Source organism: Scyliorhinus torazame, chromosome 5 (assembly GCF_047496885.1).
Source record: "Scyliorhinus torazame isolate Kashiwa2021f chromosome 5, sScyTor2.1, whole genome shotgun sequence".
Taxonomy (NCBI): Eukaryota; Metazoa; Chordata; class Chondrichthyes; order Carcharhiniformes; family Scyliorhinidae; genus Scyliorhinus; species Scyliorhinus torazame.
The window spans coordinates 198,717,369-198,741,770 of record NC_092711.1 but is presented as its reverse complement, the minus strand read 5'-3'; the positions used below and the strand labels follow the sequence as shown (position 1 = coordinate 198,741,770).

Sequence of the window (24,402 nt, the reverse complement as noted above, 5' to 3'; positions counted from 1 at the left end):
TGACAGTATTGTCGGGATGTGTTTAATGTGGGGTAGTATTTGAGGGTTGTGTTTGTTGTGGGGCAGGATTATCGTGCTGAGTTTGTTGTGGGGCAGTATTTGAGGAACGTGTTTGTTGTGGGACAGTATTTGAGGGATAAGTTTGTTGTGGGACAGTATTGTCAGGGAAGTGTTTGAGATCGGGCCGTATTGCCAGAATGCGTTTGTTGTGGGGCAGTATTATCTGGATGAGTTTGTTGTGGGGCAGTATTGTCGAGTTCTGTTTGTTGTGCGGCAGTAGTGTCGTGATGTGTTTGTTGTTGAGCAGTGTTGTCGGGATGTGTTTGTTGTGGGACAGTATTGTCGGATATGTGTTTGTTGTGGGGCAGTATTGTTGGGATGTGTATGTTGTGTGGCAGTATTGTCTGGATGTGTTTGTTGTGAGGCAGTATTGTCGGGATGAGTTTGCTTTGAGGCAGTATTGTCGGGATGTGTGTTTTGAGGGCCAGGATTGTTGGGATGTGTTTGTTGTGGAGCAATATTGTTGGGACGTATAAGTTGTGGAGCAGTGTTGTCGGGATGTGTTTCATGTGGGACAGTATTGTCGGAAGGATGTGCTGGCCTTGGAAAGGGTCCAGAGGAGGTTCACAAGAATGATCCCTGCAATTAAGAACTTGTCGTATGAGGAATGTTTGAGGTCTCTGGGTCTGTACTCGTTGGGAGTTTAGAAGGATGAGAGGGATCTTATTGAAACGTACAAGATACTACGAGGCCTGGATAGAGTGAACGTGGAGAGGATTTAAGCACTTGTAGGAAAAACTAGAACCAGAGGACACCATCTCAGACTAAAGGGACAATCCTTTAAAACCGAGATGAGGAGGAATTTCTTCAGCCAGAGGGTGGTGAATCTGTGGAACTCTTTACCGCAGAAGGCCTTGGAGGCCAATTCACTGAGTGTCTTTAAGACAGAGATATTGTCGGAAGGATGTGCTGGCCTTGGAAAGGGTCCAGAGGAGGTTCACAAGAATGATCCCTGCAATTAAGAACTTGTCGTATGAGGAATGTTTGAGGTCTCTGGGTCTGTACTCGTTGGGAGTTTAGAAGGATGAGAGGGATCTTATTGAGGGATCTTATTAGGTTCTTGATTAATAGGGGATCAGGGGTTATGGGGAGAAATCAGGAGAATGGGGATGAGAAAGTATCAGCCATGATTGAATGGCAGAGCAGACTCGACGGGCCAAGTGGCCTAATTCTGCTCCTATGTCTTATGGTCTTATGGTCTTATGGGATGTGTTTATTGTGGGGCATCATTGTCAGGTGATGTGTTTGTTGTGGGGTAGGATTATTGCATTGTGTTTGTTGTGGAGCACTATTATCGGGATGTCTTTGTTTTTGGATAGTATTGTCGGGATGTGTTTGCTGTGGGACAGTATAATCGGGGTTAAATTTGTTGTCAGGAAATATTGTCGGAGATGTGTTTTTTTAGGGGCAGTATTGCCAGGGATGTGTTTGTTGTGGGGCAGTATTGTCAGGGATGAGTTTTTTTACAGGCAGTATTGTTGGGGATGTGTTTGTTGTGGGGCCGTATTGCCGGGGATGAATTTCTTGTGGGACAGTACTGTTGGGGATATGTTTGTTGTGGGGCAGTATTGTCAGGGATGGGTTTGTTGTGGGACAGCATTGTCGGGGATGAGTTTGTTGTGGGGCAGTATTGTTGTGTGATATGGGACAAATAAAGTAATGGCATGATGGGAAAACTGGTCAATGGGAAGACTGGTCAAAATATTTGATACAATGTAAGAAATGCTGCCCTAACCATTCCAGACCCCTGTAAGACTAATGAGGCCGACTTTGCATAACTTGAAGTATGAATAAGATCAGAGACGGTCAAGCCATTCCAAAATACCAGACCTCGGCAACTCCTGATAAGACTAACTCGTCATAACCCAGGGCCGCGGGAATAAGATCAGGAAGAAATAAGTCTCCTCCGACCTCTCAATGTTCCCTCCAAGGACAAGATAATGGTATGAGTGATGCGACAAAGAGCCCAATAAGGTCAGCAGGCATTGCTTCCGTTTCTACTTCCGATCAAATTCCTGACTAAGCTGTAGTCACGCAATCTTGATAATGATAATGTATAAATACTGAACTGATTTTCTGTAAAAGCGCGGACTTGAGAAGGAATCAGCAGTTTCACTAACTGCTCTCTGACCTCAAGTTTCAGCCATTACTACATGCAGTCTCTTTGTAAATAAAGCCTTGTTATTTTATCTCAACGAGCGTTGTTGAATCTTTCTACTACAGAAGCAGGAAAATATTGACTACAACAGTTGGGATGCCACAGAATTTACAGAATCACACACAGAATCACAGAATGTACAGTGCAGAAGGAGGCCATTCGGCTCATTGAGTCTGCACCGGCCCTTGGAAAGAGCACCCACCTCCACCCTATCCCCACACTTCCACCCTAGCCCCGTAACCCCACCTTACTTTCTCAGTATTGTCGAGGTTGAATTTGTTGTGGGACAGTATTGTCGGGGATGTGTTTGTTACGGATCAGTATTGTCGGCATGTGTTTTTTTGGGGCAGTGTTGTCGGGGATGTGTTTGTTGTGGGTCACTATTGTCAGGATGTGTTAGTTGTGGGGCAGTATTGTCGGGGATGAGTTTGTAATGGGACAGTATTATTGCGGATGGGTTTATTGTGAGGCAGTATTGTCGGGATGTGTTTGTTGTGAGGCAGTATTGTCGGGATGTGTTTGTTGTGAGGCAGTAGTGTCGGGATGTGTTTGTTGTGAGGCAGTATTATAGGGATGTGTTTGTTACGGGTCAGTATTGTCGGGATGTGTTTGTTGTGAGGCAGTATTGTTGGGACGTGTTTGTTACGGGTCAGTACTGTCGGGATGTGGTTTTTTTGGGCAGTATTGTCGGGGATGTGTTTATTAGGGTCAGTATTGTCGAGATGTGTTTGTTGTGAGGCAGTATTGTTGGGATGTGTTTGTTAAGGGTCAGTATTGTCGGGATGTGTTTTTTTTGGGCAGTATTGTCGGGGACGTGTTTGTTAGGGTCAGTATTGTCGGGATGCGTTTGTTGTGAGGCAGTATTGTCAGGATGTGTTTGTTGTGAGGCAGTATTGTCGGGAAGTGTTTGTTGTGAGGCAGTATTGTCGGGGATGAGTTAGTCGTTGGGCAGTATTGTTGGGATGTGTTTGTTGTGGGGCAGTATTGTCGGGGATGAGTTAGTCGTTGGGCAGTATTGTTCGGATGTGTTTGTTGTGGGGCAGTATTGTCGGGATGTGTCTGTTATGGGGCAATATTGTCGGGGAAGAGTTTGTTGTGGGCAGTTTTGTCAGTGATCAGTTTGCTTGGAAGCAGTATTGTCAGGATGTGTTTGTTGTTGGACAGTGTTGTCGGGGATGTGTTTGTTGTGGGTCAGTATTGTCGGGATGTGTTTATTACGGATCAGTATTGTCGGGATGTGTTTGTTGTGGGTCAGTATTGTCAGGATGTGTTAGTTGTGGGGCAGTATTGTCGGGGATGAGTTTGTTATGGGACAGTATTGTTGCGGGTGGGTTTATTGTGAGGCTGTATTGTCGGATATGTGTTTGTTGTGAGGCAGTATTGTCGGAATGTGTTTGTTGTGAGGCAGTAGTGTTGGGATGTGTTTGTTGTGAGGCAGTATTGTCGGGATGTGTTTGTTACGGGTCAGTATTGTCGGGATGTGTTTGTTGTTGGGGCAGTACTGTCGGGATGTGTTTGTTGTGGGCAGTATTGTGGGGGATCAGGGGCGACATTCTCCGACCCCCCGCCGGGTCGGAGAATCGCCGGGGGCTGGCGTGAATCCCGCCCCCGCTGGTTGCCGAAGTCTCCGGCACCAGAGATTCGGCGGGGGCGGGAATCGGGCCACGCCGGTTGGCGGGCCCCCCCGCTCGATTCTCCGGCCCGGATGGTCCGAAGTCCCGCCGATAAATTGCCTGTCCCGCCGGCGTGGATTAAACCACCTTTTGAACGGCGGGACAAGGCGGCGTGGGCGGGCTCCGGGGTCCTGGGGGGGGGGCGCGGGGCGATCTGGCCATGGGGGGTGCCCCCACGGTGGCCTGGCCCGCGATCGGGGCCCAACGATCCACAGGCGGGCCTGTGCTGTGGGGGCACTCTTTTCCTTCCGCCTCCGCCACGGTCTCCACCATGGTGGAGGCGGAAGAGACTCCCTCCACTGCGCATGCGTGGGAAACTGTCAGCGGCCGCTGACGCACCCGCGCATGCGCCGCCCCGACATGTCATTTCCGCGCCAGCTGGCGGGGCAACAAAGGCCGTTTCCGCCAGCTGGTGGGGCGGAAATTCCCCCGGCGTCGGCCTAGCCCCTCAATGTTGGGGCTCGGCCCCCAAAGGTGCAGAGCATTCCGCACCTTTGGGGCGGCGCGATGCCCGTCTGATTGGCGCCGTTTTGGGCGCCAGTCGGCGGACATCGCGCCGTTTCGGGAGAATTTCGCCCCAGTTTGCTTTGAGGCAGTATTGTCGGGTGTGTTTGTTGTGGGGCAGTATTGTCAGGATGTGTTTGTTGTGGGGCAGTGTTGTCGGGATGTGTTTGTTGTGGGGCAGTGTTGTCGGGATGTGTTTGTTGTGGGGCAGTATTGTCGGGATGTGTTTGTTGTGGGGCAGTGTTGTCGGGATGTGTTTGTTGTGGGGCAGTGTTGCCGGGATGTGTTTGTTGTGGGGCAGTACTGTCGGGATGTGTTTGTTGTGGGGCAGTGTTGTCGGGATGTGTTTGTTGTGGGGCAGTATTGTCGGGATGTGTTTGTTGTTGGGCAGTATTGTCGGGATGTGTTTGTTGTGAGACAGTATTGTCGGGATGAGTTTGTTGTGGGCAGTATTGTCGGGGATCAGATTGCCTTGAGGCAGTATTTTCGGGATGTGTTTGTTGTGGGGCAGCATGGTCGCGATGTGTTTGTTGTGGGGCAGTGTTGTCGGGATGTGTTTGTAATGGGGCAGTATTGTCGGGATGTGTTTGTCGTGGGGCAGTATTGTCCTGATGTGTTTGTTGTGGGTCAGTATTGTCGGGATGTGTTTATTACGGATCAGTATTGTCGGGATGTGTTTGTTGTGGGTCAGTATTGTCAGGATGTGTTAGTTGTGGGGCAGTATTGTCGGGGATGAGTTTGTTATGGGACAGTATTGTTGCGGGTGGGTTTATTGTGAGGCAGTATTGTCGGATATGTGTTTGTTGTGAGGCAGTATTGTCGGAATGTGTTTGTTGTGAGGCAGTAGTGTTGGGATGTGTTTGTTGTGAGGCAGTATTGTCGGGATGTGTTTGTTACGGGTCAGTATTGTCGGGATGTGTTTGTTGTTGGGGCAGTACTGTCGGGATGTGTTTGTTGTGAGGCAGTATTGTTGGGGATGAGTTTGTTGTGGGCAGTATTGTGGGGGATCAAGGGCGACATTCTCCGACCCCCCGCCGGGTCGGAGAATCGCCGGGGGCTGGCGTGAATCCCGCCCCCGCCGGTTGCCGAAGTCTCCGGCACCAGAGATTCGGCGGGGGCGGGAATCGGGCCGCGCCGGTTGGCGGGCCCCCCCGCTCGATTCTCCGGCCCGGATGGGCCGAAGTCCCGCCGATAAATTGCCTGTCCCGCCGGCGTGGATTAAACCACCTTTTGAACGGCGGGACAAGGCGGCGTGGGCGGGCTCCAGGGTCCTGGGCGGGGGCGCGGGGCGATCTGGCCATGGGGGGTGCCCCCACGGTGGCCTGGCCCGCGATCGGGGCCCAACGATCCACAGGCGGGCCTGTGCTGGGGGGGCACTCTTTCCCTTCCGCCTCCGCCACGGTCTCCACCATGGTGGAGGCGGAAGAGACTCCCTCCACTGCGCATGCGTGGGAAACTGTCAGCGGCCGCTGATGCACCCGCGCATGCGCCGCCCCGACATGTCATTTCCGCGCCAGCTGGCGGGGCAACAAAGGCCGTTTCCGCCAGCTGGCGGGGCGGAAATTCCCCCGGCGTCGGCCTAGCCCCTCAATGTTGGGGCTCGGCCCCCAAAGGTGCAGAGCATTCCGCACCTTTGGAGCGGAGCGATGCCCGTCTGATTGGCGCCGTTTTGGGCGCCAGTCGGCGGACATCGCGCCGTTTCGGGAGAATTTCGCCCCAGTTTGCTTTGAGGCAGTATTGTCGGGTGTGTTTGTTGTGGGGCAGTATTGTCAGGATGTGTTTGTTGTGGGGCAGTGTTGTCGGGATGTGTTTGTTGTGGGGCAGTGTTGTCGGGATGTGTTTGTTGTGGGGCAGTATTGTCGGGATGTGTTTGTTGTGGGGCAGTGTTGTCGGGATGTGTTTTGTTGTGGGGAAGTGTTGCCGGGATGTGTTTGTTGTGGGGCAGTATTGTCGGGATGGGTTTGTTGTGGGGCAGTGTTGTCGGGATGTGTTTGTTGTGGGGCAGTATTGTCGGGATGTGTTTGTTGTTGGGCAGTATTGTCGGGATGTGTTTGTTGTGAGACAGTATTGTCGGGATGAGTTTGTTGTGGGCAGTATTGTCGGGGATCAGATTGCCTTGAGGCAGTATTTTCGGGATGTGTTTGTTGTGGGGCAGCATGGTCGCGATGTGTTTGTTGTGGGGCAGTGTTGTCGGGATGGGTTTGTAATGGGGCAGTATTGTCGGGATGTGTTTGTCGTGGGGCAGTATTGTCGGGATGTGTTTGTTGTGGGGCAGTATTGTCGGGAAGTGGTTGTCGTGGGGCAGTGTTGTCGGGATGTGTTTGTTGTGGGGCAGTGTTGTCGGGATGTGTTTGTTGTGGGGCAGTATTGTCGGGATGTGTTTGTTGTGGGGCAGTGTTGTCGGGATGTGTTTGTTGTGGGGCAGTATTGTCGGGATGTGTTTGTAATGGGGCAGTATTGTCGGGATGTGTTTGTAATGGGGCAGTATTGTCGGGATGTGTTTGTTGTGGGGCAGTGTTGTCGGGATGTGTTTGTTGTGGGGCAGTATTGTCGGGATGTGTTTGTAATGGGGCAGTATTGTCGGGATGTGTTTGTAATGGGGCAGTATTGTTGGGATGTGTTTGTAATGGGGCAGTATTGTCGGGATGTGTTTGTTGTGGGGCAGTGTTGTCGGGATGTGTTTGTTGTGGGGCAGTATTGTCGGGATGTGTTTGTTGTGGGGCAGTGTTGTCGGGATGTGTTTGTTGTGGGGCAGTGTTGTCGGGATGTGTTTGTGATGGGGCAGTATTGTCAGGATGTGTTTGTTGTGGGGCAGTATTGTCGGGATGTGTTTGTTGTGGGGCACTATTGTCGGGATGTGTTTGTTGTGAGACAGTATTGTCGGGATGAGTTTGTTGTGGGCAGTATTGTCGGGGATCAGATTGCCTTGAGGCAGTATTTTCGGGATGTGTTTGTTGTGGGGCAGCATGGTCGCGATGTGTTTGTTGTGGGGCAGTGTTGTCGGGATGTGTTTGTGATGGGGCAGTATTGTCGGGATGTGTTTGTCGTGGGGCAGTATTGTCGGGATGTGTTTGTTGTGGGGCAGCATTGTCGGGATGTGGTTGTCGTGGGGCAGCATTGTCGGGATGTGTTTGTAATGGGGCAGTATTGTCGGGATGTGTTTGTTGTGGGGCAGTATTGTCGGAATGTGTTTGTAATGGGGCAGTATTGTCGGGATGTGTTTGTAATGGGGCAGTATTGTCGGGATGTGTTTGTTGTGGGGCAGTGTTGTCGGGATGTGTTTGTTGTGGGGCAGTATTGTCGGGATGTGTTTGTTGTGGGGCAGTGTTGTCGGGATGTGTTTGTTGTGGGGCAGTGTTGTCGGGATGTGTTTGTAATGGGGCAGTATTGTCAGGATGTGTTTGTTGTGGGGCAGTATTGTCGGGATGTGTTTGTTGTGGGGCAGTATTGTCGGGATGTGTTTGTAATGGGGCAGTGTTGTCGGGATGTGTTTGTAATGGGGCAGTGTTGTCGGGATGTGTTTGTCGTGGGGCAGTGTTGTCGGGATGTGTTTGTTGTGGGGCAGTATTGTCGGGATGTGTTTGTTGTGAGGCAGTATTGTCAGGATGTGTTTGTTGTGGGGCAGTGTTGTCGGGATGTGTTTGTTGTGGGGCAGTGTTATCGGGATGTGTTTGTTGTGGGGCAGTATTGTCGGGATGTGTTTGTTGTGGGGCAGTGTTGTAGGGATGTGTTTGTTGTGGGGCAGTGTTATCGGGATGTGTTTGTTGTGGGGCAGTATTGTCGGGATGTGGTTGTCGTGGGGCAGTATTGTCGGGATGTGTTTGTCGTGGGGCAGTATTGTCGGGATGTGTTTGTTGTGGGGCAGTGTTGTCGGGATGTGTTTGTCGTGGGGCAGTATTGTCGGGATGTGTTTGTAATGGGGCAGTATTGTCGGGATGTGTTTGTTGTCGGGCAGTATTGTCAGGATGTGTTTGTAATGGGGCAGTATTGTCAGGGATGTGTTTGTTGTGGGGCAGTATTGTCGGGATGTGTTTGTCATGGGGCAGTATTGTCGGGATGTGTTTGTTGTGGGGCAGTATTGTCAGGATGTGTTTGTAATGGGGCAGTATTGTCGGGATGTGTTTGTTAGGGTCAGTATTGTCGGGATGTGTTTGTTGTGAGGCAGTATTGTCGTGATGTGTTTATTGTGAGACAGTATTGTCGGGATGTGTTTGTTGTGGGGCAGCATTGTCGGGATGTGGTTGTCGTGGGGCAGCATTGTCGGGATGTGTTTGTAATGGGGCAGTATTGTCGGGATGTGTTTGTTGTGGGGCAGTATTGTCGGAATGTGTTTGTAATGGGGCAGTATTGTCGGGATGTGTTTGTAATGGGGCAGTATTGTCGGGATGTGTTTGTTGTGGGGCAGTGTTGTCGGGATGTGTTTGTTGTGGGGCAGTATTGTCGGGATGTGTTTGTAATGGGGCAGTATTGTCGGGATGTGTTTGTAATGGGGCAGTATTGTCAGGATGTGTTTGTTGTGGGGCAGTGTTGTCGGGATGTGTTTGTTGTGGGGCAGTGTTATCGGGATGTGTTTGTTGTGGGGCAGTATTGTCGGGATGTGTTTGTTGTGGGGCAGTGTTGTAGGGATGTGTTTGTTGTGGGGCAGTGTTATCGGGATGTGTTTGTTGTGGGGCAGTATTGTCGGGATGTGGTTGTCGTGGGGCAGTATTGTCGGGATGAGTTTGTCGTGGGGCAGTATTGTCGGGATGTGTTTGTTGTGGGGCAGTGTTGTCGGGATGTGTTTGTCGTGGGGCAGTATTGTCGGGATGTGTTTGTAATGGGGCAGTATTGTCGGGATGTGTTTGTTGTTGGGCAGTATTTTCAGGATGTGTTTGTAATGGGGCAGTATTGTCAGGGATGTGTTTGTTGTGGGGCAGTATTGTCGGGATGTGTTTGTCATGGGGCAGTATTGTCGGGATGTGTTTGTTGTGGGGCAGTATTGTCAGGATGTGTTTGTAATGGGGCAGTATTGTCGGGATGTGTTTGTTCGGGTCAGTATTGTCGGGATGTGTTTGTTGTGAGGCAGTATTGTCGTGATGTGTTTATTGTGAGACAGTATTGTCGGGATGTGTTTGTTGTGGGGCAGTATTGTCGGGATGTGTTTGTTGTGGTGCAGTATTGTCGGGATGTGTTTGTTGTGAGGCAGTATTGACGTGATGTGTTTGTTGTGGGGCAGTGTTGTCGGGATGTGTTTGTCGTGGGGCAGTATTGTCGTGATGTGTTTGTTGTGAGACAGTATTGTCAGGGTGTGTTTGTTGTGGAGCAGTGTTGTCGGGTTGTGTTTGTCATGGGGCAGTATTGTCGTGATGTGTTTGTTGTGAGACAGTATTGTCGGGATGTGTTTGTAATGGGGAAGTATTGTCGTGATGTGTTTGTTAGGGTCAGTATTGTCGGGATGTGTTTGTTGTGAGGCAGTATTGTCGTGATGTGTTTGTTGTGGGGCAGTATTGTCGGGATGTGTTTGTTGTGAGGCAGTATTGTCAGGATGTGTTTGTTGTGGGGCAGTGTGGTCGGGATGTGTTTGTCGTGGGGCAGTATTGTCGTGATGTGTTTGTTGTGAGACAGTATTGTCGGGATGTGTTTGTAATGGGGCAGTATTGTCGTGATGTGTTTGTTGTGGGGCAGTATTGTCAGGATGTGTTTGTTGTGGGGCAGTGTTGTCGGGATGTGTTTGTCGTGGGGCAGTATTGTCGGGATGTGTTTGTTGTGAGACAGTATTGTCGGGATGTGTTTGTCGTGGGGCAGTATTGTCGGGATGTGTTTGTTGTGAGACAGTATTGTCGGGATGTGTTTGTAATGGGGCAGTATTGTCGGGATGTGTTTGTTGTGGGGCAGTATTGTCTGGATGTGTTTGTTGTGGGGCAGTGTTGTCAGGATGTGTTTGTTGTGGGGCAGTATTGTCTGGATGTGTTTGTTGTGAGACAGTATTGTCGTGATGTGTTTGTTGTGAGACAGTATTGTCGGGATGTGTTTGTAATGGGGCAGTGTTGTCGGGATGTGTTTGTCGTGGGGCAGTATTGTCGGGATGTGTTTGTTGTGGGGCAGTGTTGTCGGGATGTGTTTGTAATGGGGCAGTGTTGTCGGGATGTGTTTGTCGTGGGGCAGTATTGTCTGGATGTGTTTGTCGTGGGGCAGTATTGTCGTGATGTGTTTGTTGTGAGACAGTATTGTCGGGATGTGTTTGTCGTGGGGCAGTACTGTCGTGATGTGCTTGTTGTGAGACAGTATTGTCGGGATGTGTTTGTAATGGGGCAGTGTTGTCGGGATGTGTTTGTCGTGGGGCAGTATTGTCGTGATGTGTTTGTCGTGGGGCAGTGTTGTCGGGATGTGTTTGTTGTGGGGCAGTGTTATAGAGTTATAGATGTTGACAGCATGGAAACTGGCTCTTCGGCACAACTTGTCCATGCCGCCCTGTTTCTATCACTAATTTAGTCTCACTTGCCCGTATTTGGCCCATATCCCTCTATTCCCACTCTTTCCATGTATCTGTCTAACTGTTTTTTAAAGGAAAAAATTGTACCCGCCTCTACCAGGGATCAGTTTGCTTTGAGGCAGTATAGTCGGGATGTGTTTGTAATGGGGCAGTATCGTCGGGATGTGTTTGTCAGCATGGTTGGTTTCCTGAGTCAAAGAGCACCAAGAGGTTTGAAGACACCAATGCTTGCATTACAACTCAGAAGGCTGATTTCCTTAATAGCTGTTGTAATGGTGGAAATGCTGTGCCTAAATTTGAAATAAACCCCCGTCTTAATACCGTATCAAGAAAAGTCTTCAGGTCGCTGCTATTCTTGGGTGCAGCAGGTGTCGTATGGCCTTGAACCTTCCATCCAAGGGGTGTAACCCTGTCGCATCAATGCAAAGTCCTTGATACAGCACTTCTGAGGTCTGAAAAGTATATTTTTTGTATTTTAGGTGGATCCATACATCACAAAACATCTGTAATACTTCCTCTCGGCTGGCCATGTGTTCTTCTGGTATACTGTGGTGATTGGCACGTCATCAAGGTAAACAATCACCTTGGGAATTCCCTGAATTCCAAGGGGTTTGAAGACACTAATTTAAACCCCTTAATTCACCTCAATTCTTTGTGCAAGGTATCTTTATACCTCCTTAAGACATCTTGGAGCACATCAATTGATATTTTGAAGATTTACAGCCAGTTAATTTTCGATGACAGTCTCTTCCCCTTCCCCTTCCCTCCCCGTACTTACTCCCTCCTCCCCTCCATCTAACCTCCCTCCCTCCCTCCCTCTCTCCCTTTCTCCCTCCCTACCCCATATCTCCCCTCCCTCCCCCTCCATCCGGTCCTCCACCATCTTCCCTTCCCCTCCCTCCCGCTCTTTATCTTTCGCCCTCCCCCTCCCTCCTCTTCCTCCTCCTCCCGATCCTCCTCCGCCATCTGCCCTTCCCCTCCATCCCCTTTCTCCCTCTGCTCTCCCCCTCTCTTTCCCCTCCATCCATTCTCCCCCTCCCTCCTCCTCTTTCTCCCTCTCCCTTCCCTCCATCCCCTCCTCCACCATCTGCCCTTCCCTTCCCCCCCTTCTTCCTCCCTCCCCCTCCCCTACATCCCCTTCCCTCTCCTCTCCATCCACTCTCCCCCTCTCTCCCTCCCCCTCTTTCTCCCTCCCCCTACCTTCTCTCCCTCCCTACCTCCCCTCCCTCCCTGCCTCCACCATCTGCCCTTCCCCTCCCTCATCTGCCCTTCCCCTCCCACCCCCTCTTTCTCCCTCCCCACTCCCCCTCCCCCTCCCCTCCATCTGCTCTCCCCCTCTCTTCCTCCCTCCCCCTCTTTCTCCCTCCCCCCTCCCCATCAATCTATACCATAATTTCCCAGTTTGCAGTAGAACTGAGGCCAGGTTTGAAATCCTGTCCCAATTATTTGCAATGGAGCCGTTCTAAGTTGCATCGTAATCCTACCCCAGTGATTAATGTAATGTTCAATGGGAGCAGATAATGCCGTGAGATCCTGTCAGAGAGAAATGTAATGCTGTAACTGGAGAATCTTTGAGGGCAGTTTCGAAAGACAGTCCTGACATCGAGAGTGGAGCTAAGACTTTACCCATTAGCAACATTGCAGAATTATCCTCAAACGCGGACAGGCCCGATTCATGGGTCAGCGTGCAAGTTGGAATATTGAGGTATTGGTAAATCATGAGCCATGGGAGGAGATTAAATGAGTGGGCATGGACTAAGGTAGGGACAAGTGTACCTGGGCTGAGGGATGATAGACATTCATCGATCAGTTGTCTAATGGCTACCGCTGGTTGCCTGTGTCCTTTGGTTACTGGGTGACCAAGTACTGCCTATTTCTCTCTGACAGGATCTCACCGCATTATCTGCTCCCATTGAACGGACTGATGGAGGAGGTATTCATTAAAAGATCACAGCAGAAGAAAAAGACCTCACCACTCAACTATAAGGAGAGATTATTCATCCTGACCGACACCAGAATCTCCTACTATGAATATGACAGTGAGCGAATGGTAAGTGTGCGTTGTTAAAGGTTTCTCACTCAGCCTAACCACAGGTAATAACCACAGAAATGCTCTGAACTGCAGGAAGTGTGACTTTCCAACAGTTGTCTTGATCTATATTTGCAGCTTGGCTCCTAGAGGATAACCACATTCAATCTGACTTTGTTGTCCTCCCACTTCCCTCTCCTTCTCCCCTGTGGACACTATGGATCCAGATTGTTACCATTGGGTAATCTCCCAACTCAACAGACCCGTCTCCAAACCCCTTGCACTTACAGTTTTATTTGGGGGGAGCAAGGTGGGCCTTGTCACCTTAGGAGGCAGCCCACAGGTGGTCAAAGAGGTGGGCGAGTGCCAAGACAGGCTGTTTATAAGAACATAAGAACTAGGAGCAGGAGTAGGCCATCTGGCCCCTCGAGCCTGCTCCACTATTCAATGAGATCATGGCTGATCTTTGTGGATGTGTTTGTAATGGGGCAGTATTGTCGGGATGTGTTTGTTGTGGGGCAGCATTGTCGGGATGTGTTTGTTGTGGGGCAGTGTTGTCGGGATGTATTTGTTGTGGGGCAGTGTTGTCGGGATGTGTTTGTAATGGGGCAGTATTGTCGGGATGTGTTTGTCGTGGGACAGTATTGTCGGGATGTGTTTGTTGTGGGGCAGCATTGTCGGGATGTGTTTGTAGTGGGGCAGTATTGTCGGGATGTGTTTATTGTGGGGCAGTGTTGTCGGGATGTGTTTGTAATGGGGCAGTATTGTCGGGGATCAGATTGCCGAACTTTCCGGCCCGAACACCATAACCCTTAATCCCTTTTTTCTTCAAAAAACTATCTATCTTTATCTTAAAAACATTTAATGAATGAGCCTCTACTGCTTCACTGGGCAAGGAATTCCATAGATTCACAACCCTATGGGTGATGAAGTTCCTCCTAAACTCAGTCTTAAATCTACTTCCCCTTATTTTGAGGCTATGCCCCCTAGTTCTGCTTTCACCCGCCAGTGGAAACAACCTGCCCGCATCTATCCTATCTATTCCCTTCATAATCATATATGTTTCTATAAGATCCCCCTCATCCTTCTAAATTCCAACGAGTACAGTCCCAGTCTACTCAACCTCTCCTCGTAATCCAACCCCTTCAGCTCTGGGATTAACCTAGTGAATCTCCTCTGCACACCCTCCAGTGCCAGTACGTCCTTTCTCAAGTAAGGAGACCAAAACTGAACACAATACTCCAGGTGTGGCCTCACTAACACCTTATACAATTGCAGCATAACCTCCCTAGTCTTAAACTCCATCCCTCTAGCAATGAAGGACAAAATTCCATTTGCCTTCTTAATCACCTGTTGCACCTGTAAACCAGGTTTTTGCGACTCATGCGCTAGCACACCCAGGTCTCTCTGCACAGCAGCATGTTTTAATATTTTATCATTTAAATAATAATCCCTTTTGCTGTTATTCCTACCAAAATGGATAATTTCACATTTGTTAACATTGCATTCCATCTGCCAGACCCTAGCCCATTCACTTAGCCTATCCAAATCCCTCTGCAGACTTCCAGTATCTCTGCGCTTTTTGCTTTACCACTTATCTTAGTGTCGTCTGCAAACTTGGACACATTGCCCTTGGTCCCCAACTCCAAATCATCGATGTAAATTGTGAACAGTTGTGGGCCCAACACTGATCCTTGAGGGACACCACTAGCTACTGATTGCCAACCAGAGAAACACCCATTAATCCCCACTCTTTGCTTTCTATTAATTAACCAATCCTCTATCCATGCTACTACTTTCCCCTTAATGCCATGCATCTTTATCTTATGCAGTAACCTTTTCTGTGGCACCTTGTCAAAGGCTTTCTGGAAATCCAGATATACCACATCCATTGGCTCCCCATTATCTACCGCACTGATAATGTCCTCAAAACATTCCACTAAATTAGTTAGGCACGACCTGCCCTTTATGCACCCATGCTGCGTCTGCCCAATGGGACAATTTCCATCCAGATGCCTCGCTATTTCTTCCTTGATGATAGATTCCAGCATCTTCCCTATTACCGAAGTTAAGCTAACTGGCCTATAATGACCTGCTTTCTGCCTACCTCCTTTTTTAAACAGTGGTGTCACGTTTGCTAATTTCCAATCCGCCGGGACCACTCAGAGTCTAGTGAATTTTGGTAAATTATCACTAGTGCATTTGCAATTTCCCTAGCCATCTCTTTTAGCACTCTGGGATGCATTCCATCAGGTCCAAGAGACTTGTCTACCTTTAGCCCCATTAGCTTGCCCTCCACTACCTCCTTGGTGATAACAACCCTCTCAAGGTCCTCACCTGTCATAGCCTCATTTCCATCAGTCACTGGCATGTTATTTGTGTCTTCCACTGTGAAGACCGACCCAAAAAACCTGTTCAGTTCCTCAGCCATTTCCTTATCTCCCATTATTAAATCTCCCTTCTCATCCTCTAAAGGACCAATATTTACCTTAGCCACTCTTTATTGTTTTATATATTTGTAGAAATTTTTACTGTCTGTTTTTATATTCTGAGCAAGTTGACTCTCATAATCTATCTTACTCTTCTTTATAGCTTTTTTTGTAGCTTTCTGTTGCCCCCTAAAGATTTCCCAGTCCTCTAGTCTCCCACTGATCTTTGCTACTTTGTATGTTTTTTCCTTCAATTTGATACTCTCCCTTATTTCCTTCGATATCCATGGTCGATTTTCCCTCTTTTTACCATCCTTCCTTTTTGTTGGTATAAACCTTTGCTGAGCACTGTGAAAAATCACTTGGAAGGTTGTCCACTGTTCCTCAACTGTTTCACCATAAAGTCTTTGCTCCCAGTCTACCTTAGCTAGTTCTTCTCTCATCCCATTGTAATCTCCTTTGATTAAGCACAAAACAGTAGTGCGTGATTTTACCTTCTCACCCTCCATCTGTATTTTAAATTCCACCATAGTGTGATCGCTCCTTCCGAGAGGATCCCTAACTATGAGATCCTGATTCAATCCTGTCTCATTACACAGGACCAGATCTAGGACTGCTTGTTCCCTCGTAGGTTCCATTACATACTGTTCGAGGAAACTATCGCGGATACATTCTCTCAACTCCTCCTCAAGGCTGCCTTGACCGACCTGGTTAAACCAATCCACATGTAGATTAAAATCCCCCATGATAACTGCTGTACCATTTCTACATGCATCAGTTATTTCTTTGTTTATTGCCTGCCCCACCATAATGTTACTATTTGGTGGCCTATAGACTACTCCTATCAGTGACTTTTTCGCCATACTATTCCTGATTTCCACCCAAATGGATTCAACCTTATCCTCTATAGCACCGATGTCATCCCTTACTGTTGCCCAGATGTCATCCTTAAATAACAGAGCTACACCACCTCCCTTACCATCCACTCTGTCCTTCCGAATAGTTTGATACCCTTGGATATTTAACTCCCAGTCGTGGCCATCCTTTCACCATGTTTCAGTAATGGCCACTAAATCATAGTCATTCACGACGATTTGCGCCATCAACTCATTTACCTTATTCCGAATACTACGAGCATTCCGGTAAAGTACACTTATGTTGGCTTTTTTACCTCTGTTCTGAATCTTAATACCTCGATCAGTAACCTCTCCTAAGTTATATTTCCTCTTAACCTTTCTCCTAATTTTCCTTGTCGTTGAACCCATATCTTCATGTAACAACCTGCCGCGTCGCTTACCATTAATGTTTTCACTTCCCGTTTTATTCCTTTTAGTATTCCTGCTCCTATTCACTGAGCTCCCTTCAGTCACTGTACCTTGTACTGTTGCCCTTTTTGATTTTTGACTATGGCTTTTCTGCCTTACACTTTCCCCTTACTGCCTTTTGTTTCTGTCCCTGTTTTACTACCTTCCAACTTCTTGCATCGGTTCCCATCCCCCTGCCACATTAGTTTAAACTCTCCCCAACAGCTCTAGCAAACACCCCCCCAGGACATCGGTTCCAGTTCTTCCCAGGTGCAGACCGTCCGGTTTGTACAGGTCCCACCTCCCCCAGAACCGGTTCCAATGTCCCAGGAATTTGAATCCCTCCCTCTTGCACCATCTCTAGAGCCACGCATTCATCCTATCTATCCTGACATTCCTAGTCTGACTAGATCATGGCACTGGTAGCAATCCTGAGATTACTACCTTTGAGGTTCTACTTTTTAGTTTAACTCCTAACTCCCTAAATTCAGCTTGTAGGATCTCATCCTGTTTTTTACCTATATCGTTGGTGCCTATGTGGTCTGCCTTTGTTCTCTGAGAAATTCTGCCTAATTGTGTAAGAGGCTGCTAGGCCCTCTAGCTCTCACCCCTCACACCCTCACCCACCCCCATGCCACCCCTCATACCCCACCAACCCCATGCTGCTTCACCAATGCCCCCTCATAACCCCCATGCCAACCTGTATGTCCCCTCATGCCCCCTTGCACCACCACAATGCCAGCATCCCCACTTTGTCTATCCATGCTGCCTCCATGCTTGCCAAACCCTCCATGGCATGTCCATAGCCATTCCCCCAGTGTCCACTATGGGCAGACATCATGTAGAGATGAAAAATAAATTAACTTCTAATCATCGAAGGGAACTATCACTAATATAAACTTGGCACTGAAAATAACTATGAAACCCAATCAAAACTTTAAAATAGTAGCAAAACAAAATAGGGGCAGCATGGTAGCACATGGAGTAGCACTGTTGCTTCACAGCTCCACGGTCCCAGGTTCAATTCCCGGCTTGGGTCACTGTCTGTTTTAAAGGGCTGGGTATTTAAAGCACTTCAGGTTCAGAAACTTAAACTGACCTAATTCTCCCCACACCCACCCCCCTCCTTCAAGAGTGTTAATGCCTCCTACATAAATTTGTGACTCTCACACTGCGGGTAACGGTCTTTCAAATAATGAAAAAGTGGTCTGTTTGAACTCAGCACAGAGTTCAAAGGGTCTTTCTGGGTTTGGGTTTGCTGCCTCAGAGATGGTTCTGAGGTAGAGGTATCGTCATGGAATATTTTGAAGGTAGGGGTAGTTAGATATTGATCAGGTTATTGAACATAGAACATACAGTGCAGAAGGAGGCCATTCGGCCCTTTGAGACTGCACCGACCCACTTAAACCCTCACTTCCACCCGATCCCCATGAGCCAATAACCCCTCTTAACCTTTTTGGACACTAATGCAAGGCCAATCCACCTATCCTGCACATCTTTGGACCGAGGGAGGAAACCGGAGCACCCGGAGGAAACCCACGCAGACACGGGGAGAACGTGCAGACTCCGCACAGACCGTGTCCCAGCAGGGAATCAAACCTGGGACCCTGGAGCTCTGAAGCCACAGTACTAGCCACTTGTGCTACCGTGCTGCCCATTGGAGGTGGAGAGAATGTGGAGTTGAGGCCAAAATCAAATCAGCCATGATCTTATTGCAGCTGGCTCGAGGGGCTGAGTGGCTGACTCCTGCTCGTAATTCACGTGTTTGCATTCATTTGAAGCTTCCCGCACTTCGTGCTGCCAAAAATGGCACTTTCCCCAAATGACTGTGGGATTTCTGCATCCAGGACCTGCCAGCCATTTTTAAAAGCTCAACATGAATGTCCAGCCATAAGTGCCAATGGGCCGTCAAGTGTACGGCTCCATCTATGTTCACCATGCCCTGATGCACATCCTTTGTTTTTGGAACAATGATGGCAGGGCATGTGCTGTGTTGCAGCTATAACATGTGGGAGCTGGTGGACATCAGTGTGATCCATAGCAACCACATCTGCCATGAATGTCTGCAGCGCGAGGAACTTTGACTCCAAGTTGGTGAGCTGGAGTCTGAGCTGCTAACTGTGATGCACCAGCAAGGGGGAAAGTTGCCTGGATGCTTACTTCCACGAGGTAGTCGCACCCCAAAGGCTAGGTACTTCTGATTTAGTCCATGGTCAGGGTATGACTGTGAATGAGGCTGGTCTTTGGGATTGAAAAGATATCTACACAGAGGAATTGTAATTGTCCAGCAGGATGAACGTCCTTGCAGCTTGTGTGAGAGCAGAGATTTCTGGGAGGATAAGCAAACTGACCAGTGAATCATGGTATGGGCCATTCAAGTGGAGGAGAGTTAAAAGGAATGTAATTGTAGTAGGAGACAGTGTAGTTAGGGAGATAGAAACAGTTGACTGCAGACAAGAGTGGGGGCCTCAAAGGTTATGCTGTCTGCCTGGTGACAGGGTTTAGGATACCCACTCAGGGCTGAAGAGGAACTTGGGGGCGGGAAGGGAAGGATCCTGGTGTTTTGATCCATGTGGGTACCAAAGGCATAGGTAGGATTAAGAAAGAGATTCTGCTGAGGGAGTATGAGCAGCTGGGGACTAAGTTAAAAAGCAGAACTACAAAAGTAATCATCTCTGGATTGCTGCCTGAGCGCCGAGAAAACTGGAATGGGATAAATCAGATTAGAGAGTTAAATACGTGGTTCAAAGATTGGTGAGGGAGAAATGGGTTTTGATTCATGGGGCACTGGGACTAGTACTGGTGAAAGCAGGAGTTGTCTCAATAGGATGGTCTTCACCTGAACCGTGCCAGGACCAGTGTCCTGGCAAATTGTAACCAAGGCAGTAGACTTACTTACATAAACTTAATTGCTTCAGTCTGTGTGGGAAAATGGGCAGCGAGACTCCACCAATGGCTCCAGTCCATTGCAATCTCTTTCACTCCAGTACAGATGGTGTTCCACTCTTGAGGTCCTCCTTTAAGCGTACTTTTCCAGGTCTTCTTTCCCCATATGGTGGGGTCCATTCTACTGCCACTCTGGCAGGGCACACTTCTAGTCAGTGAAATTTGTGTCCTGCCAGCTCCAGCTGTCTGTCTGACAAAACACCCACAGGTATCTCTGACTAGTTCTCTGTAAAACTATATCAGTGCTGATGTGATGCCAAGTGAGCTTTAATCTAAAGAGTTGGGATGGGGCGGGGCAAGGTGGGGGGGGGTGGTTTCTGGGGAGGAGGGGGTTGACGAAAGTTTCACATGAGATGAGATTTGGAAAGCTAAAGGGAAAGGACATGGTAATTGTGCAGGGTGATGCTAATGTTAACTAGAGTGTAGTTTGGAAATGTAAGAGTACACCAGAAAATGAGGTCAGGGTATGTACAAAGAACAAAGAACATTACAGCCCAGAAACAGGCTCTTCGGCCTGTGCTGATCCAGATTTGTAATGTTGTAGATCTCAATCATGTCTCCCCTCAGGCTCCATCTTTCCAACAAAAGCAATCCGAGTTGATTCAACCTCTCCTCATAGCTAACACTAGGCAACATCCTGGTAAATCTTCTTTGCACTCTCTCCAAAGCATTCATGTCCTTCTGGACATGTGGCCAAATGTGGCCGAACTGAAGTTTATACAACTGTAACATGACCTGCCAACTCTTGTACTCAGTGTCCCGGCAGCTGAAGTCAAGCATGCCGTATGCCTTCTTGACCACCTTATCCACCTGCATTGCCACTTTCATGGAACTATGGTCCTGAACGTCCATATCCTTTTGTATGTCAATGCTCCTAAGGGTTCTGCCATTTACTGTATAATTCACACTTGAATTTGATCTTCCAAAATGCATCACCTCGCATTTGACAAGTTTGAATTCCATCTGCCATTTCTCTGCCCAACTCCCCAATCTATCTATATTCTGATATATTCTCTATCAGTTCCCTTGACTATCTGCAACTCCACCTATCTTAATATCATCTGCAAACTTGATAATCAGACCATCTACATTTTCCTCCAGATCATTTTTATATATTACAAACAACAGTGGTCCAAGAACTGATCCTTGTGGAACAGCATTAGTTACAGAATAGCTAGCATACCCCAAATCCCATGCGACTTTACCTTTTGTACCAGTCAGCCATGAGGGACCTTGTCAATAGCCTAACTAAAGTACATAGATAACATTCACACCCTTTCACTCATCAATTAATATATTTTTATGAAAAATTATAAAAAGGTGGAATTGAGGGCTTTTTAACTGAATGCACACCGATTGACTATACTTTTGATGTCCTTGTTGATCTCTGGTCACCATATCAAATTCCCGGCCAGACCTTTCCCCGGGCGACTACTGTTTCATTCTGTAAGGCTGTGCACGGTGGCACAGTGATTAGCACTGCTACCTCACAGCTCCCGGGTCCCGGGGTCAATTCCGGCCTCAGCTGACTGAGTGGAGTTTGCATTTCTCTCCGTGTCTGTGTGGGTTTCCTCCGGGTGCTCCGGTTTCCTCCCACAGTCCAAAGTTGTGCAGGTTAGGTGGATTGGCCATGCTAAATTGTCCCTTAGTGTCCAAAAGTTTAGGTGGGGTTACAGGGTTATGGGGATAGGGTGGAGTTGTGGGCTTAAGTAGGGCGCTCTTTCCAAAGGCGGTACAGACTCAATGGACCAAATGGCCTCCTTCTTCAATGTAAGTTCTATGGTATGGTTATGGTTAAGTTACTGCCGCCCCGGCAACCCTGAGGACTGATTTTCATCCCTACGTTGCATATAGGGCCTAATCCAGTGTTTTTCAAACTTTTTTTGCCCGGGACCCATTTGTACCAACGACCATCCTTTGGGACCCACGCCGGCAGACCTTCACCACCCATGCCGGCTGACCTTTGCGACCCACGCCGGCTGACCTTTGTGACACACGACCCCCCCCAAACTTCATGACCTACCATTTTTGTTTACCTTCAGTGTGGCAGCTGAGCCTGCTTGGTCCTTACAATCTCACCAGCTTTGTCATTCAAGAGAACATTTATCCTGAGAACTTCAGCTGATGATTTAAGTTCTCACTGCATCTTTTGAAAAAAATTAAGTCATTTGTCCTCGAACTTAGCCTTCAAATGCCTTTGAAGTGTTGAAGGTTTTAATTTTTCATTTTCCTGTACTTCCCTGCATGTAACACACATGAGCTTTGCATCCTGATTTGCATTGGTACATTAATAAACACATGAATCATCTTTATACTGCTTTGTTCCTGATTTCAGTTTCTTCTTAATGGGTTGTTCACCAGACGCCCTGGAGTTCACACCAGCATTGCTGGCAGCTGCAAAATGGAGGAATTTCTCTCACGCCAGAGCACGTGACGTAATGTGCATGACCTGCTCTCTGCCGCCGCTTCTGGAGAGAAGGTTTCATCGATTTAAAAAAATAATTTGCTCCTGGGTCAGTGCGCTGATGTCAGGAGGAGGCGGATTGTCTCGCTGGGTTCCAAGCCTGCGCATTGCTGAGGGAGCACGCATGCACGGACTGTGTCATTCTCGGGACCGGTCACGGCCGTTGAGCACTTCTTCCCGCGATCGGGAACGCCACAACCGATGGCCTCGTGACCCTCCCGACACCCGCCCACGACCCACTCGGGTGTCGCGACCCTGAGTTTGAAAATGACTGGCCTAATCTGTTCTGTCTTCTCAAAATGCCAGTCCTTAGGACCATTCTCTTGACTCTCGACAACACAGACTCTCTGTTGGTCCATAATGTATTGTGGCCAGATGAAATAGGTAAAGTATCAAGAAAATTTAGAGCCAGGACAATCTCCTGCGGAGTGGGAGGTTCGTAAATTGTTTGTGGTAATGGAAGCTCAAAGCATCCACATTTGATATTTGGGTTCCCGGTCTATGCTGAAAAGTTTACGAATCTTCCGTCAAGAGCAGTGTCCATCTTTGCACTCAGGCTGAAGCTATTGGTGGGATGGGTTTACCTTCACGAAAAATGCCAAGTAACATTTATGGTCCAAGACAATGGTAAAATGTGGACTGTCAACCTGTAGATGACATTTTTTTATGGCATAAATGACGGAGAGACTTTGTTGATCTGGGGATATTTCCTTTCAGCATCTGACAGTGTTTGGGATACAATGACGACAGGCATTTCCACACCATCTTCCATGTTGTGTGAGATTACTGCACCGATTCCATACTGAGATGCATCGCAAGTAACCACAATGAGTTTATCCGGGTTGAAATGGACCAGTAACGTTGGTGACTGCAGGGCCTGCTTGACCTGATCAAAAGGCTTCCTTTGAGCTTCCTCCCACTGGTGCTTTTTAAAATGTTGATGCAAGGGTGCCAAATTGGTCGACGGGTTGGGTAAAAAGCGCCATAATAATTGACCACCCCTAGAAAAGACTTCAATTCCGATGCATTCTTTGGTTCCGGAACCCCTTTGATTCACTTTATCTTATCTTCAAGCGGGTGTAACCCCTTTGCATCAACTCTGAAATCTAAATATGTGACTTCATCAGACTAAAACCTGCACTTTTTCCGCTTTAACCAAATATCAGCTTTTTTAAACCTCTTAAGGACTTCTTCCAAGTTCGCTCTGTGTTCCTCTAGTGTTGCCCCTGTCACTAGGACATTGTCCAGATACATGACACCCTTCAGGATTCCCTGCAAAAGGCTTTCCATTTTGAGCTGGAATATCGCACAGGCCGATGAGATACCAAAAGGTAATCTTGTATACTGGAACAAGCCTTTTTGGGTATTTATAGTATTCTTGACTCCTCTTCCAACTGAAGCTGCTGGTACGCCTAACCTAAATCTAGCTTGGCACATTTAAAACCTCCGGCCTAATTGGCACATAAATCTTCTATCCTAGGTACAAGATATTTATCTACTTTAGCCACCCTGTTCACCTCACATGGGTAGGATATCCCTGGGCCCAATCCCCGGTGCGGACAAAATGTCAGCCTGGCACCTTGACACTGCCAGACCCTGATGGTGCCAGGCTGGCACCTGGGTGGCACTGCCAGCACAACAGGTGGAATTTTCAGGGTGCCAGGAGGGCAGTGCCAAGGTGCCCTTGTGGCACCAGCAGTGCCAACATGCCACCCTGCCCAGAGGCCTAGCACCCAGAGGCCTCCGATCACCTGGGAATACCCCCTCCCCTTCCTCCACCATCTCAAGTGCTGTTCCATCTGGTCTCTGTGAGAACCAGTGATAAACGGTACCCGGCTGGGGTCTCCTTGGCGAGGCTGATAGATGCCGGGTGGCTGTTCGATCCGGCATCAGTTAAGTGGGTTTCTAAACTGGCTTAACTCTGCGAGACTGGGTCTCGCCCATTGTTAGCGGGATCCAGATCGCGAAGTGCCGGGAGAGCAGGTTACATCCATTATTGAATTACTTGTTATTTAATTGTTTCAAGATGAAGCTGTCTATTTAACAAATCTGGCTAGCTTCCAATAATGACTTCTGTCAATTTAGCAGAAAATGTTAAATTACATATTAATTCAGACTACAAAATGATAGTCACACTAAAACTATTGATTTTGAAACTACCAACACAGAAAATGCATCAAACAATTCTGGGGCTTGAAAGAAAGGTGCTTTAATAATTGTGGGAGAGTTTAATCGGAATATAGACTGGACAAATTGACTTGGAGGATGGGTTCAAATAGTGTCTTTGAGATAGTTTCTTCGAACAATATGTTCTGGAACCAAACAGAGAATAGACTATTTGGACCTGATAATGAGTAATGAGA

General features: G+C 48.2%; 1 protein-coding gene across 1 annotated transcript in view; it reads left to right on the top strand.

Moving 5' to 3' along the window:
- The first annotated feature begins 12,758 nt into the window (after positions 1-12,758).
- btk (Bruton agammaglobulinemia tyrosine kinase) overlaps positions 12,759-24,402 on the top strand; it is a 141,124-nt gene continuing 129,480 nt past the window's right edge. Inside the window, exon 1 of the mRNA XM_072504968.1 lies at positions 12,759-12,917. Coding sequence (XP_072361069.1) covers positions 12,792-12,917 — 126 coding nt within the window. The 5' untranslated portion in view covers positions 12,759-12,791. The remainder of the gene's footprint in view (positions 12,918-24,402) is intronic.